The sequence below is a fragment of the Echeneis naucrates genome, chromosome 17 (genome assembly GCF_900963305.1).
Source record: "Echeneis naucrates chromosome 17, fEcheNa1.1, whole genome shotgun sequence".
NCBI lineage: Eukaryota > Metazoa > Chordata > Actinopteri > Carangiformes > Echeneidae > Echeneis > Echeneis naucrates.
In genome coordinates, this window is record NC_042527.1 from 6,847,020 (window position 1) to 6,862,502 (window position 15,483).

The following is a 15,483-nucleotide window of genomic DNA, read 5'->3' on the forward strand; positions in this document are numbered from 1 at the left end:
CAGGTTTCCTGTTGTCACCAACACATTTAAGCTCCAAAGTGAGCTTAATGTCTCATCTGTTCTTCAAAATTAAATTCAGATTACTGTGCGTCACATTCAGGTTAGTAGAGTGTCTCCTGTGTCAGAAACAAAGGACTTCAGTCTTCCTTCAGCTCTGGCCAAACATTTCTGTCATGCTTTGTGCTAGCAATTATTTTTCATACATCAGCAACGTGCAGGTTCCCAAACTTCCCTGACCAGATGACTGCTGTAAACCACGTAGCAGTTTTAATGAAACGGACATTCTATCAGGTAAAATGTTTGAGAACTGATTCTCGAGCACGACAATGATCTGTGTTTCAGTCAGATCTGAGTACTGATGACATTATAGTTATTTATGATTATTTAATAAGTTGGTTTTTGGCCCCCAAGAGAGCTGCACTAAATCCAAAATCTCTAGCCAGAAAACTTCCAGGAGAGAAGCAGAGATGACATCAGTAAATGTCTTTCATTAGCTAACCCCTTCTTGGTTTATGCCCTTTGACAGGACCTGAAATTTGTTAAAGTCATCTATGCCTCCATGCTAATTTTACTCAGCGTGCCCGCCAGTTGATCACGTATTCTAGATACTTATCAGTGGGTCAAAGTGCTCACGGCTATGGGAGAGTGAATGCCCTGAAGGTCTGGCACATAGCACAACTATCTCTACCTTTCCTGTTTACATTGCTGCCTCGACGTCCAGCACCAATGAACTCTTATCAGAGGGGGGACATGTCACTAGCGTCACTGCAGGAAAGTGAAAGAAGACTGAATCTTCCTTTCCACCCAGATTTAAAACTGGAACTGTGTCGTGAACGATCGTGCCGTTTATTGTCATCGCAGGATCGTGTTTATGAATGTGGCTCTGAAGGCTGATTTGAATTGTGCTGTGTATTGATTTTCTGCTGCACTTGGACATAGGTGAATGGATGGCGTCTCGTGAAAAGCTCTTAGACCACAGCAGTTTGTAATACATGCCCATTTTAATACCTGATAGAAAACATTTGTTGAGCACAACGTACACAATTTTACCATATATTTTGAGGAAAACACTGAAAAAATACATTTGAAACAATGTTATGCATTTCAGCAAATATTCCTATAGCTGTACAATGACCCGTCACCGTACACAGTTTACTGCAGTAAATATCCAGCCTTCATAATCCGCCAGGAGCAAGAGACAAAAACTAAAAGCTTCTTCTTCACCTTCACCACATGTGAGGTGTTGTTGCTTCAGACTGTACAAACATTTCTGGCTGGAATCTCAAACCAAACATTTCAAATTTGCCAAAAATGGACTGCATAACTTCATGTTATGGTCTCATAGCAAAATAGGTCGCTGAATACTATAAATCAGAACCGCCAGACGAGTTAAGTCAAACTGTGATTTGACAGGTGGTAGTGCATATAAATAATACCAAATATACAGTGAATATTATCAATCAATACCAATATTATCATGTACAAGGAAAAGATAATAAATACACTGTTACAAACAGCTGAGGAGTCAGCACAACACAGCGGGGTGCAACAAGGTTGTGCAACTGTGACCACTTACATACGCACGCACGCACGCACACATACACACTCTCTCTCTCTCTCACACACACACACACACACACACACACACACACACACACAATGTGGTACCTTTAAGGTAGTGTTGGACAGATCAGCAACCAGCTGCAGAACTGTCGACATATTCAAAGTGCTGCAATAATAACTACAAGATACAATTATCATATCACTGACAGGTGTCTCATAAATGTGCACACAGTCTTACAGTCATTCAAAGTTGAAAATGAGCAAAGCATGTTCATGAGAAAGGAATGCAGTTGACGACATTAGGTGTGCGTGTGAGTGTGTGTATGATAAATGGTAAAAAGAAGAATTTCAGGGTGGAAACCGAAACCCATACTAGAAATTTACACAGCACAAAACAAGTTTGTGGATTTTTTTGACAATGTTTTTGGTGCAATTCCACTTCAATGTCAACTTTCAGTGGTCTGATTTAGTTCGCTTAAGGATGAATTTCACTTCTGGTTGGAAGTTTGACTGGTTACACCAGAGTACTTCTACTTTCAGAGATGCCTGGTTTCAGGATCTTGGACTCAAAAATAAATGTTTTTTTCATTTTCAATATATTTGATTGATGAGTTATTTGATAATGTAATGGCTTATTGTGGGGAAAATATTTGGATAAACCAATAAACCAAATTACAGATGCTGTAGACACTCTTCTTTCTGTATGCCACAAAGTGCAAACTGTGCTGGGAAGTCAACTGATTTTAGAAATACATCCACTGAACGCTTTTGCGAGAGTAAGCTTATACTATTGCCAGAACATTAGGAAGACTGTGTGAGACAAAGATGTCCTCTCTGTAGAAAACTTGACACATTTTACAGCTATATGAATGTGTTCAATAAATTATAAAAACACTTACAAAAAAGACGCAGCTGTTAAAAAGGAAAAAAAAAAAGGCACACATTTTTTTAGACAAGTGTTAGAAAAAACAAACAGACAAAAAACAAAAAACAAAAACAAAAACTACTTCATTACAAATTACTTGCTGACCAGTAGCTTCGGTTGGACACTTTACCTGGTAGCACCCAATCTGGACACAATGCAAAGAATTGTAATGAACATAAAAAAATGTCCTGAAGTGCAAGTTTTGGATTTGCTTTTACTTGTCCCAGTACACAAATTCTTATCATCCACTTTTTTATTTGTAAGGACCAAGATTCAGATCTGCCTCTGCAGTCTGACAGCAGTCCTTTCTTTAAAGAACAGAGGCCACACTCTCCCAGCTCCTTTCTAGGGCTCAAAAACAAACTTCCAAAGGGTTTCCAAGCCTCGTCAGCAGGGGTGCCCCACATTTAGTCAGGCCCTCTTTGCCAGGCAGCTCCAAGGAGCCAGATTGCAGGATTGCTCCACTGCAATAAACGGATTTCAGCCAAAAACAGCAAAACATGCTGCACTCTAAGAACAACACCAGTTCAGCTATGTTTCTGGTGGAGAGACATCACGTGTTGTTGTGTCAACCCTGTCTTCATCAGAGGGGTGGCTTTGGAGTGTCACATCATCATCACATCCGTCAATTGTCTCCATCATCCCGCTCTCTCTGTCCTGGTCATTCAATGTCAGTTCGAACTGAAATTTAGTCGCCACCGGCTCGCCTTCCAACTCGCCATGGGAGCCTCCTTCTCCGTCACCGGTGTAGAAGGGAGGGGAGGGGCTTTGGGGTATCATGCTCTGGTACCAGTTCCTGTTGTCCTCAAGTGTGTCAAGGATGTCCTGGGCATCAGGGTGGACCAGGTCAGCCCATGTCTCCCACAGGGGGTGGACGATATAGTCGATGAAGCCAACCTGGAAAAAGACATGTGATGTCAGTAACAAAGAAACATAATTGCGACACTAACATCCTGTTTTTGAAGCTGGATGTGTATGTTCTTTGTGTACCTGTGTTCTTTCCACTGAAGCTGTGTGTTTGTCACACATTGGGCTGATCTCCATCCCACGCTCCCTCTCTCTGTCCCCCTGGTGGAAAAACTCATCCATGATCCTGTCTGTCCACTGCCGGTACAGATCCAGAGGTTTGGTGGGGTTGCTGAGGTCCGCACAGTGAACCATGTTCCGCAGAACCTATAGAAAAGGTATATTAAAGCATTTTGTATCCCTGTGGTATGCAAGAGTGTGTGTGGTGTGCATGAACAAGCATGCCTCATACCTGCATCCTGTCTGTGTAGTTGTCCAGCAGCAGGACTCCAGAGCTGGTTACCTTCTTGGTTTCCACCATCGTCTTTAGATCAGCCATCAGACTCATGTGTTTGGACATGTCAGTGGCCAATACCTGGGGGGGGGGGGGGGGGACAAACAAACAACAACAAAAAAAAAAAAAAAAACAGACGTGGTGTAATGAATGATTTATGAAAAGAAATAATCAGGAGCCAAGACATGATTTTGAATGATAAATGATACTGGCATCTCGTCTCAGACAGATATGCAGACATTCCCTCACCATGTCTATGACCATTCTCCGCAATGTCTGCTTCTGCTTCTTGGAGAGGTTTTGGAAGATGTCGCAGTTCTCTTCCTGCAGCAGTTTGAAACCCACAGCCAGGTGGTGGTTCTCCAGCACTGACTCATCATTGTACATCAGAGCCAGCTCCGAGTCTAAAGGCAGAGCAGGGAAGGAGAAATGACAGGAAGGGAGAAATTACAGTGAGTTTTTTAAACTCAGGTCAGGTAACTATGGTAACCATTCCCCAAAAACCCACTTTGTTGCCTTTGGAGACATATCCCATTAAATCATGCAAATATTTCTGCCTGTTAGGCCTGTGCAGACTAAATAAATTAGTGACAGACAAGTGACAGCAAAGAGGACTTACTGGTGTTGATGAGGAACTGGTTAGACACTCCTGGGTGGTCCACGTCATGAATGGCTGCAGCAAAAATGGCTGCCAGGATCTCTAGATCAGTGAAGACCGCCTATGTTTGAAGAGAAGCAGGAAGAATAAACAGATCAGCTTTCACAGTTAATAAACTTGTTTCACAGATGCTGATCTGTCTGTGTGTCATCTTCTAAGGAATGTATCTTAGCGGCCATGCCAGCATTTTTGACGCTAATACCAGTCAGCATGTTAAACCAATTAAGTTTTGACTTCAGATTAACTGCGGCAATTTCTATTTGTATTATGTTACTTCAGAGTGCTGACATTCTGTGTTATTAGAGATTGAGTAATTAACAGCTAGATGTGTAAAAGCTGGAGCAACAAAGAAAAAGAATATCAACTAAAATGGACTTGAAGAAACTTACGTCCAGTGCGGGGGTAGACAGGAGGATGTGTGTGGACTGGGCTACATCAGCGGCGTGCAGGCTGTTGTGGTAGGCCACGTCAGAGTGATAGTGGCCCTCCAGAGTCAACATAAACGTCACAAAGGTGTCTGTAGGAATCTTGAATGTTCTCATCAGGTCTCGTTCCTGCATGTGACACATAGAAAGAGAGTGAGAAAAAAAGCCTTTTGTGATTCCTATGTGCAAATATTATGTCATGTTGGTATTTTCTTAAATAGATGTGAGCACCTCCAGACTAATGTTTGCAACCCTGATTCGCCAGATTGTGAATCATATACTACAGCAAAGCAAAGGCTGAAAGATGAAATATGCTCTCTTGCCAAGATGATGCACAGCTAGAAATCAATTTCAGCTGCTAATGTTCCTGTAGCAGATGCTCCTGCAGTGATACACAACAAAGAACATACTGTACACACCGGCGTGGGATGTGCTTCGTGCCTTCTATAGCAGAGTCTGTATAAATGAGCACTTTGACGCTTCCTTTAAAAAGAGCTCCCTCTGACTTAGTGATGAGAAGTTTGAAGAGGCAGGGCAACTAACCTGAAAGATGGTGTACATGATGCAAGTGAGTGGTCGGTTGTGGGTGTGCTCGGCCACTTTGAAGATATTCAGTCCCCATTTGTTGATGTCTTCCAAGTCCTAGGGGAGAAGAAGTAAGGCGACTGAGTTTCTCAGCGGGTTATGGGATTTTCATGTTATATTGTTGGTGTTTAATTAGTCAGTCATCTACCTTCGACAGCAACTCCTCCTGGTCTGTTTTAACCCCGAAGCGGTTGCCTGTGCTCCCAGAGATGCTTGGAGTGTGGCTGACCTTCCTTACTCCACTGATCTGAGTCATCATCCCACCCTGCTGCTGCTGGCCCTGCCTCCTCTTCCTCTCCCTGGGCTTGGAAACAGGACATGGAAGCTCCAACTCATTCTGCTTGTCTGGAGAAAATTGGAGACACAAAAAAGAAAGGAGACAGTTAAATGTTTTGTTTTTCAGGAGAGAAGAAAAGGCACAGGCAAACAAACTAGTGGTGGATGGATGAGCGTTCTGGAGCGTGTTGCTAACGCGCCGGGTAAACAAAGTTAACACCGGGAAGTAGCTGACCTGTCACGTCTACGTGACAACACACACAACTATGCTGACAGGTATTTCAATAGCAAGAAATCTTCCAGTTTCACTAACTTTTACTGAAAATATATTTCTGTTGCCTGCAAAGGCTAAAAATTTTATGTTAATAAAAAACAAAAATATTCTAATACAATGAGTCTGTTATTATAACATTAAGGGTTAAGAAGTGCTGACGCAAACTGACCATGTTTCAGTGGCCCGTGGATTCTGAGAAACTGAGGCATGTTGGAATAACAATCCAAAGAATTGTGGAGACCTGGTTCGTATTGAGCTAAAATGTTTAGAGGAGGAGCTTGTTAATATGCGGGTTTGTTTGCAGCATGTGATTCCAGTCTGTCTCTTGGAGTGTGATTCTCACATGCCGCACACAGCTGACAGAGTGTGTATGTGATTGCAGGGCTCACTCAGTCTGTGCATGTGCACCACATACACCGCAATGGGGGGGGGGAATAAAAAAATAAATAAATATATATATATATCTTGGATGCATCCTCCACAAAGCACAGGAAGAAAATGATCTCACTCTCTCTGCACCTGAGAGGAGGTAGCTGCAATGCAGATGACAATAAAAACCACCAAAACCTCAAAAAAAGTTCTCACGTTCATCTTTTCTATCCCATCAGCTCTGCCAAGCAGAAATCACTTTCACTGCACCACTTCTATTGTTAGGAGATGTCTAGTTTCTCTACAATTCATCATCCATCGAATCGTTGAATGGGGAGGTGGAAAAGCTGAAAAGCTGAGAGGCAGACTGGCTGGCTGTTTCACAGGGCGAGTGAGCTGGCTGACTGGCTGGCTGCAAGTCACGAAACGCTGCCGGGCTCTTAGGAGACAAGAAAACACTGCTGTCCTCTCTGTGAATAATGCAGAGTTTATCTGGACCTGATAGCACAGTATGCACACAAACATTTCAGGGGAAGTCTTCCCTGAGCGCCCCAACCCCTCATTACCACCACTCACACACACACATCTCTCTGCAGTCAGAGAGAAGGGACTCTGTCTCTCTCCCCCAGACCAGATCAGACTGGTTTGGGAGCAGTGGTGCAGAGTTTCTCCACTACTTAAGACATGCTCCAAGTAACCTCACCGGCTCTGCCCCTTATACACTGTGTCACTCCTGCAGCATGCTGCCTTATTAGAGCCGACCATTGCAGTAATGCAAACAGTACATTTTGTGACGCTTACCTAGGAAGGTGTTGGAGATGTACTCTGACACTTGGTTGCCTGAGCGACTCATCTCAGACAGGTGGCTTAGCTCCCGGTTCAGCATCCTCTTGAACTGGAGACAAAGAAATAATAATAAAAAAAAAAGCATAGCATTAAATGACGATACACATTAATTGAATATTTTTTATACTATTTCCATTAACACAAATGAAGCATTTTTCTACAGGAATATGTCCCACGAGAACAAGGCCTCTGTTTTCATGTGCCATGTAAGGTCTGTGTGTATGTTTTCTTGATCCTGGTTTGAGTTAGCCCCAAAAACACACAACTGCTTAGCATTTAGAAAAACAAAATACTTCATATTATACAAAAAGCTAATGTTTATGCACAAATTTCCAGGGAAACAAAATTCCCTGGATTTTTTGTTAGTGCACACAACCACTGAGCTAATCAAACACGTCCAAGTGTGTAATCTAAATTTAATGTAATGTGTGTAGTCTGAGACATGTGACCAGTTATAATGAAAAGGCATGAATATACAAACAGACAGACATAACACACACACGGACTTCCATCGATGGCAAATCTCCTCTGAGACACACCTTGATGTATCCCCAGGACACAGAGAACAGGTAGTTGGCCTCAGGCATGGTGCTGAGCTGCGCTGAGCCCCTGGTGCTCCCCAGCAGAAGCCCTCTATGCTCCTCTCTGAGTGGACCCCCAAGGCTGAGCTCAGCCCTGCCGCCTGAGGCTCAAAGCTCCGCCAAATCACCGCTGTTCCAATGGTCGACTATGGTAAAAATGCCCCAGCTGAACTCTTTAGGGAGGGGCTGTGGTAGACCCCTACATCCCTGACTGAATGCGCCTCCTCATAGTGTCGCCCACTGTTTTCCAGGATCGCAAGCCACTGGCAAGAGTTATGGAATCCCCGCGGACGCGATCAATTTCCGTCTCTTTTCTGTCCTCCTCGCTGCCTTTATCCGTCTCTCTAAACCTCTGTCTCCTCTAGCCACCATCCAAACGCTATCCAGTGACAGGCAGGCAGGAAGGGGGAGATCCAAGCTTCCCAAGCCCAGATTGAGCAAGGAAGGTAGGACAGGCAGGTTCTAATACAGAGGGAAAAATGGAAGGGAGGGACGGAGAAAGGCGGAGAGGAGGAGGAGGAGGAGGAAGGGGGTTGCGCTATAGCTGTGAGTGTCCCCTGTGGCAGACAGGCTGGTGGAGCCTCTCTCTCGCTCTCTCTCTCTCTCCTTGCTTGCCTCCCACCCCAGCTAAAGACCGAGCCATGCACATCACTGCAGAAAACAGAAGTTTGGAGAACCCCCCCCGTGCCCCCTGCACCCTCCTCCACCAGTACAAACACACTCACATCTTTCTCCTACTTTCTAGCTTTTTCTCTCTCTCTCACTCCTGTGCTTTCTGCAAATCCCTCCCATGATCTAGCCCCCCCCCTCCCGGTCTCCCTCCCTTCTTGATTTGCTCCCCATGCTCAGTAATGCAGAACAGATCTAACGCATACTGCGCAACGTGAGACTTCAAAGAACCAAAGTGTTCATCACATGGGCAAGGAAATGGGTATCTATTTCCCAGACCAGGTCTGAGTCTCCATTTCGTGCAGTTTAAGAGTGGAAGCAGTGAACTGCTGTACAGTCCTTTGTCCATGTGTGATGCTCTGCTGTTATCTCCACTATGATATCAAGACAGTTTCTCTTCTCACTGCAGCAGGTTTCTGTGTTTTAGACACAAGTAAAAATGAGGCCAGACAAAAAGATGAAAGAGTGCTCAGTCTGCAGCCCACCAATGTACCACCAATTGCACGACAACCTGAACGCCATGGCAACAGAGTCACGTGGCCCCCTCCATCGTTCTCACAGTGGTCCCTACTCCAAACACATTGCATCACATCACATACATACTCACACAGTGTACAACCATAGACACAGTTAATTTAAAATCTGCAGAAGAGTTGCTCCAGACAGACACAACTAAGTGCTGTGAAATCCTACAAAGAAAGACTTTCTTATTCTGGTCAGTGGTGAAAAATAGCTTTTCTTACACCAATGTAAAACCACAACAAATTCTTTATAATTAATACAATGGAATCATGGTGCATACTTCTATGTCCTGAAATATGATTGTGCTTTCCTGCTTCTATAATATGTTCAAACATTATGAGAAAATAAATCAACCATGAGTCTGCCTTTTGCCAGGGCTTTCATTATTTCTTACAAAGGGGTCTTTTCTTTTCATACTGGACCAGACTCTTTCTGGTCTCAACAGCTGTCTAATAGCTGTCAAGCAGACAGCTAACATCTACTTGACTGTGAAACTTGAATACCACTTTCAAAGTGTTGGCTGCTCTCAAAACCCAGACTGCCAGAGGCAGTCCATAAAAATCAAAGAGAGCTCGTAAGAACAAAAATTTGAGCTTGGAATCAGACGGCTTTATTCCATTCAAAGGGAACTTGTAATTGATTCTTTAAAGCAGCGGAACAGTGTGGATTTGTGTGACCTCTAGAAAATGAAGCAGGCAAAGAGCCACATGTCAGTCACCCAGGGTCACGTAGTTCAGTTCATACACACAGCATTCGCTCACGGCATGGTGACAAGTAGATGACTGTACTGAGGAGAATAGATTACTCAAGCCAGCGCATTAACTCACACATCGTTTTGCGTTAGCAGAGACTGTCAGAACAAACCCTGAACTTATGAAACCAAGAACCAACCCCCCCCCCCCCAAAAAAAAAAGAAAGAAAACACCTGTGGTCAAAAGTTTATGAACTGGTCCCTGATCAGGTTTGAATATTCAAAGTAGGTGCATTCTGAGGCCATTAACATAAACACAAATGATATATTAGGCTGTACACCAAGATACAACGAACACGCAACTGATCAAAAACATAAAATATATTTAAATACATTTTTAAGCCACAAACACCACCATTGTGAAATTTGGCCTGCTGATCTGAATCCTAATTGAATCAAACCAAATGAATATTTCCCACACAATCAGGGAAAAAAGTTAGTTATTTTGAAAATTAATATTTTTTAAGGTGGTTAATTAACTGAAATCAGTTATATATTTTGAAACAAATCACTTTCTTCACATTGAAAACCACACTTTCATCAGTGTAAACCTCTCCAAAACCAACTTACCTTTCTCCAACTTGCAAACATCCCAAAGTTTTTCTTCTGCTTTTCAGGACAACATAATCCCATTGTTACTAAAAAAAAACAAAACAAAACCCAAAACCAAATACAACACAAAAGAAATCCCGTAGAGTAACCAGGCAATAACTCTGTTCAATGTGACTGAGAGTCTGGCTGCTTCCTCTTTCTATTCTCTTTTCTAAAGTGGCACCAGGCAGGAAATGTATAGTGATAAAACTGACTTGACTGAGTGGCCTACACAGAAACAAGAAATCAATGGCTCCTCCCTCCAACACAGGCCCGAGCATGTAGTCCCACCTACTTCTCTTTTGCTTGATAAAGTTATTCACTGTCATTTACTGGTAGACACCCTGCTTCCTTACATGAACTCTGGCACCATACAATAATGATACCTGAGTTCATCAATGAAAAGTCCAGAGAAAACAAGTTTAGCAGACTACAATGATGACGTATTGTGGTGCAAGAAAACAAAAAACAAAAACAAAAGACATGATATATATTCTTTTAGGATGAGTCTTTAAAAGTTATCTGAGCTCACAGAGCACACTTTGACCTTGAATGAAACAGAAACCTGATTACACAGGAACAACTTGACATTATATTGCAATACTACCACAATCTGACAAAAGCCTAGACTGAGCAAATGCTGCCTCTGTCCCAGGTGTAACTGTTTATGGTGTCAACATACACTGGATGTGGTCAAGCAAATTTTCACACTTTTGTAACATTGCACAAGCAAATTTCGAAGAAGCTATTGATCAAAAAGACGCAAAAATGGAGTTACTGTGAAAACAGGTTTCATATTTACCTCTTATACTGACTCATTTTCCATGATAACAGCAGATTACAAAGGTAAAACTTAATTAAAATTAGGCCCCATAATCACTACTGTAGCCTGTCTGATCTCCTCACCACCCTTTCAGTCAAAGAGAATCACAACACTATAATTTAATGTCCATTACCCGTGCTACAGCTACAGACCCACCACTACATCTGTTTCAATAATTTTGTCATTTTTTCCCCACTGAAGACAGCGGTGCTTCAAAGTTGAAGTGACCACACGTGAGTTAAAGTTTCCTACCCGCTCGTGCTCTGCTCAGGGGCTTGCTCGCACGCTAACCCGCAAAGCGCACAAACTCCTCTAACTGGATTCAGATGGCAGTGTTTGTCCAAGGCCATCACCAGCATGAGCATGGAAGTGTGGCGAGGCTAATGATGGGGAGCATGCAGGGAAGCAGTGCCCCGCGCTGAGGTCACAGCTACCAGACTGGCGGTCAGCAGGATGTGTGGTCCTGTAACCCCGGATACACCTGTGCCCTTGGACACTATAACTGGAGACACCCTGGGTTTGATTGTGGGTTCAATTACATCCTCTCTGGTTCCGAAAAGAAATGGGTTCTCTCTCAAGCGTCATGCCATATGAATGCAGGGCAGGGAACAAGTCAGCAGTTGCTGCATTAATGGTCCCATAATACCGAATTAATGCATTTGACGCCACTTTTCCCTTAAAAAAGATAACTGTACTGATGTTATTCCATCCTATGAACAATCCAGCCGACTGAAAAATCTACATGAAAGCCTGACAAACTGCTGACCTCTACTCTGTCAAAAGCATAATTTGTCATGCTTTGAGGGCATATCAATGCATTTTGAGACTGTGAATCATGGCAAATAATACGCTGACCAGGAGACTGTGCTGCTGTGCGCTTATTGTCTCGACAGTCCCAGTGACGTGAATATCTGTAAAAACTCAACCTGACTGCCTGATCTGAGCACAGCTATTGTCTTCTGGTTACCAGAGAGAAGGGGGGAAGGCAGTGGGAGAGAAGCACGGGAAATAACGAGACAGGAAACTGGTGTCACGGTCACAGTCACCCGTCACGGTATGACAGCAGCCCCTCCCCCCATCTTGTTACGCCCTCAGACCACAGTATAGAAGACAGGCGGAAATGGACAACGCCACCATGGGTGTTTAGAATCTGACGCCGCCACACAGTCTGCACTGTATGCTTTGGGGGTTGAGTAATACTGAGCAGTACATAGTAATTTAATTGAACTCAACACAAATAAAATACGCACCAAGAAACATTTATGTGCATCAAAGTAAAGGGAAGTATTTAGTTCAAAATAGCTGCTTTGTGTAGTCTTCCAGACAATGTGTTTATTTAGCTTCACTTAAAACAGAGAAGAAAGCTAGGCTTGTTTTTTTTTATTTAAAATGAAAAGTTGGATTTATCTAGACCTTTTCCTGCCAATGTATGATAATGACATCTTTATCTTTAGAGCTGTGCTAGCAGGGATTTTTGGGGTTGGCTTAGACATTAACACTGCCTGGAGGACGTGACGTCCCGTGACTCTGTGGGTCCTCTGACTTCCTCCAGTGGCACCATCACTGACATTTCTATCTTTAATAAAAACGTTCAGCCTTTGATAGATTATTGCTAACTTTGGTATGAAAAGAAAAAAATTACAAAAAACTGTAACAACTGTGACATAACCCCTCATTCGGGATGTAACATCCATCCTCTCCATGAGTCATGTGACACAAATGCAAATGACAGCCAGGTTGGTCCACAAGTTGCATGTTAACACTCAATGTGTTAATGAACTGAACAATGTGTCAAAAGAACAGAAGTTGAAACATCTCCAAGAACCACTTAGAAAGGAACTAACACATTTTGGAATGTAGCTTTGTAGTTTTCTTGCATGCTTGTATGACAAATTATTGTAGGAATAATTATTATTTTGACTAGCCAACTGCATAATTTTATTTTATATATATATATATATATATATATATATATATATATATATATATATATATAAATAAATATATATAAATAAATAACAGTGTGAACAGTAATTAGTCTTAATTTTATCAGTTAGGGATTTTTGAAAGTGACCTTTTCAGATGTTTGTTGAGAAAGTGTCCCACAGTATCCCACTGTGCTCAACATAACATAGAAACATCTACACTCCACTAAAAAGAAGGACAAATGCATCTGTAAACTGATTCAATCACATTCTAAGTACTCCTGTATCCCAGCCTGTTGTATAACATGCCATGAGTCTCAGGTAGTTTGAATAAGGAAAGAACACTGAAGTAGAACCACATTTTTGGTGGAACGCATGCAATGGCAACCCTGCTATGCTATTCAAAGATAACAGGAACTCAACAGTCATATATGCAAAACAAGAACTGTTCTTTTTCTTTTTTACAAGAGATCCATAAAATGATGATGCCAGCACATACACTACCACAGAGCTGCTGTTACTTTGCAAGTGCGTCAGTGTGGCAAAGAGCAATTTACATTTTGCATACCCTGTGCAAATGGCCAACTGCACTTTAACAAAAACCTATTGTATAGCTGTGAACAAATCAGTCAGGTCTTCAATGTAAGCACAGCGTTAATATCATGGCATCTGACAGCACACTACAGGTTACAGACTAAACATAATACATAATACATAATAAATATGCAATATTGAACAGATTTCAATTATACTTAGATTGACTTTAATATACTTTGATGTACTTTGGGAGACATGACACTGTATAACCCTAACCCGTGAGGTGTGTTCCTGATGATCATATGTGCACTGGGTAGAGCGGACACAGAAACAGTGAAATGGATGTTTAAGTCAGAGTGACTGTAATTCAGTCACTCTGAGCTGAGTGCTGTTTCTGTGTCACTGGCAGATTTTCCCACAATCTTCATCTATTGTCAAGTAAAATACAATTTTAAATGTCCTTATTTTCTGCTGGCATTTTGAAGATGAGGAATATATTGTGTAAAGGAAGATGCACATATGGGGAATGAGCTGCAGTATGATCTGCCAGACTCCTATCCATCAGGCAATATATTTTTGGCATCTAAATAAAATCTTATCAGGGTTATTTGCAAAAACTCACAAGGAAATGCATTGATTACGTATGTACATTTATATAGATGAATAGGCTGAACAGTCCTACCTTGGTGGAGGCCATGTCACTGACAGAGCGGTAGGTCTGGATGGTCTCCAACTGGTCCAGACACCAGTCCAGCTCCTCCATGGTCTCCATAGCCAGTTTTTGGTAGGACTCATCTGCCAACAGACACATGGACACGTAATCAGGCCTAAGAGGATCCATGTTCATCTTCGAGCCCCCTGACACCATGCGCGCAGGTCCGAGAGTCCCAGAGTGGCTTGATCGTACAGAGGACTGGCCCGCAGGACATCCGGGAGACAAAGAGGAAGAGGGGGAGGTGTGTACACAAAGCTCCTTCATCTCGTTACGCTCCACCACCTCAGAAAGTTCAGGGAAGTCGTCCTCTCAGACAAACTGAGGCTAGAGTTACTGTTTGCTGACTCTCCCTCTCTGTAGGCTCTTTCTCTCTGTACCCCCTCATTCCCTCACTCTCATGCGCTCTGCAAACCCCCTCCCACTCTGCCTGGTCCCCCCACCTCTCTCGTTCACTCAACCCCCCCCAACACAGTACCACTCTCCTGTGCCAGTGGCTTGCAAACTAGGCGGTCTGCTGCCTCCTGCCGTTGATGTGTCTGTGCCCCCCCCCCCCATTTAAACATATACAAATGATGTGTACATAGAGGTACAGTACAAAACCTCAATACCTGAGGCTGGCTCAAATAAATGCATCTCTATGAAACATAGTATGTCAAAACTGTGTGACCAAAAATAGAAACATCAGGGAGTTGAAACTGAGACAAAAACTGCTATAACATATTTAATATAATTTGTCCACGCTTCATCGCTTCCTTTCTGAAACATGCAGACCACTTCAAGGCTGTACTCTACTAAACTACAGCAGCAGCTCACACCACCATGCCTCACAAACTGGCTCTCTCCTCTCTGAACCTCTCTGAGGGAGGAAAAAAAATTATATCAAACACCAAGCTCTGTGTTTGCACAAGCAACACGAGAGGCAAACTTTGACTCCCTGAATTGGGGGGGAGGCCAAGCCAGGGTCTTGCTGTGTGCCAAAGAAACCAAAGCACTTCCTCTTTGGCCCTGAACTTGCACAAAACATGGAGCGGAATTACTGAATGGCGGAGTGACTCCTGAGCACAATCATAGCTGTCATTTGATGAAATAGCTCTGTCATTTGCAGCTATGACTCAAGTGTGGTCAGCGCACAAGTTTTGGAAGGAAAA

At 42.8% G+C, this 15,483-nt stretch overlaps 1 protein-coding gene across 3 annotated transcripts in view; it reads right to left on the reverse strand.

The window, feature by feature from the left end:
• Positions 1–988: 988 nt before the first annotated feature.
• The window catches only part of LOC115057450 (cAMP-specific 3',5'-cyclic phosphodiesterase 4B-like), a 44,996-nt gene continuing 30,501 nt past the window's right edge, over positions 989–15,483 (reverse strand). For 2 of the 3 annotated variants that reach the window (XM_029524573.1, XM_029524574.1), the window contains 10 exons: positions 14,303–14,415; positions 7,177–7,270; positions 5,605–5,801; positions 5,415–5,513; positions 4,836–5,000; positions 4,408–4,507; positions 4,038–4,192; positions 3,747–3,869; positions 3,479–3,661; positions 989–3,385 (listed from right to left, as the gene is read on the reverse strand). In XM_029524573.1, the coding sequence (XP_029380433.1) occupies positions 3,020–3,385; positions 3,479–3,661; positions 3,747–3,869; positions 4,038–4,192; positions 4,408–4,507; positions 4,836–5,000; positions 5,415–5,513; positions 5,605–5,801; positions 7,177–7,270; positions 14,303–14,415 (1,595 nt within the window). In that variant the 3' untranslated portion in view covers positions 989–3,019. Of the gene's footprint in view, positions 3,386–3,478; positions 3,662–3,746; positions 3,870–4,037; positions 4,193–4,407; positions 4,508–4,835; positions 5,001–5,414; positions 5,514–5,604; positions 5,802–7,176; positions 7,271–7,760; positions 8,419–14,302; positions 14,416–15,483 lie in introns of those variants that run through there. The other variant, XM_029524575.1, reaches the window with a different exon arrangement.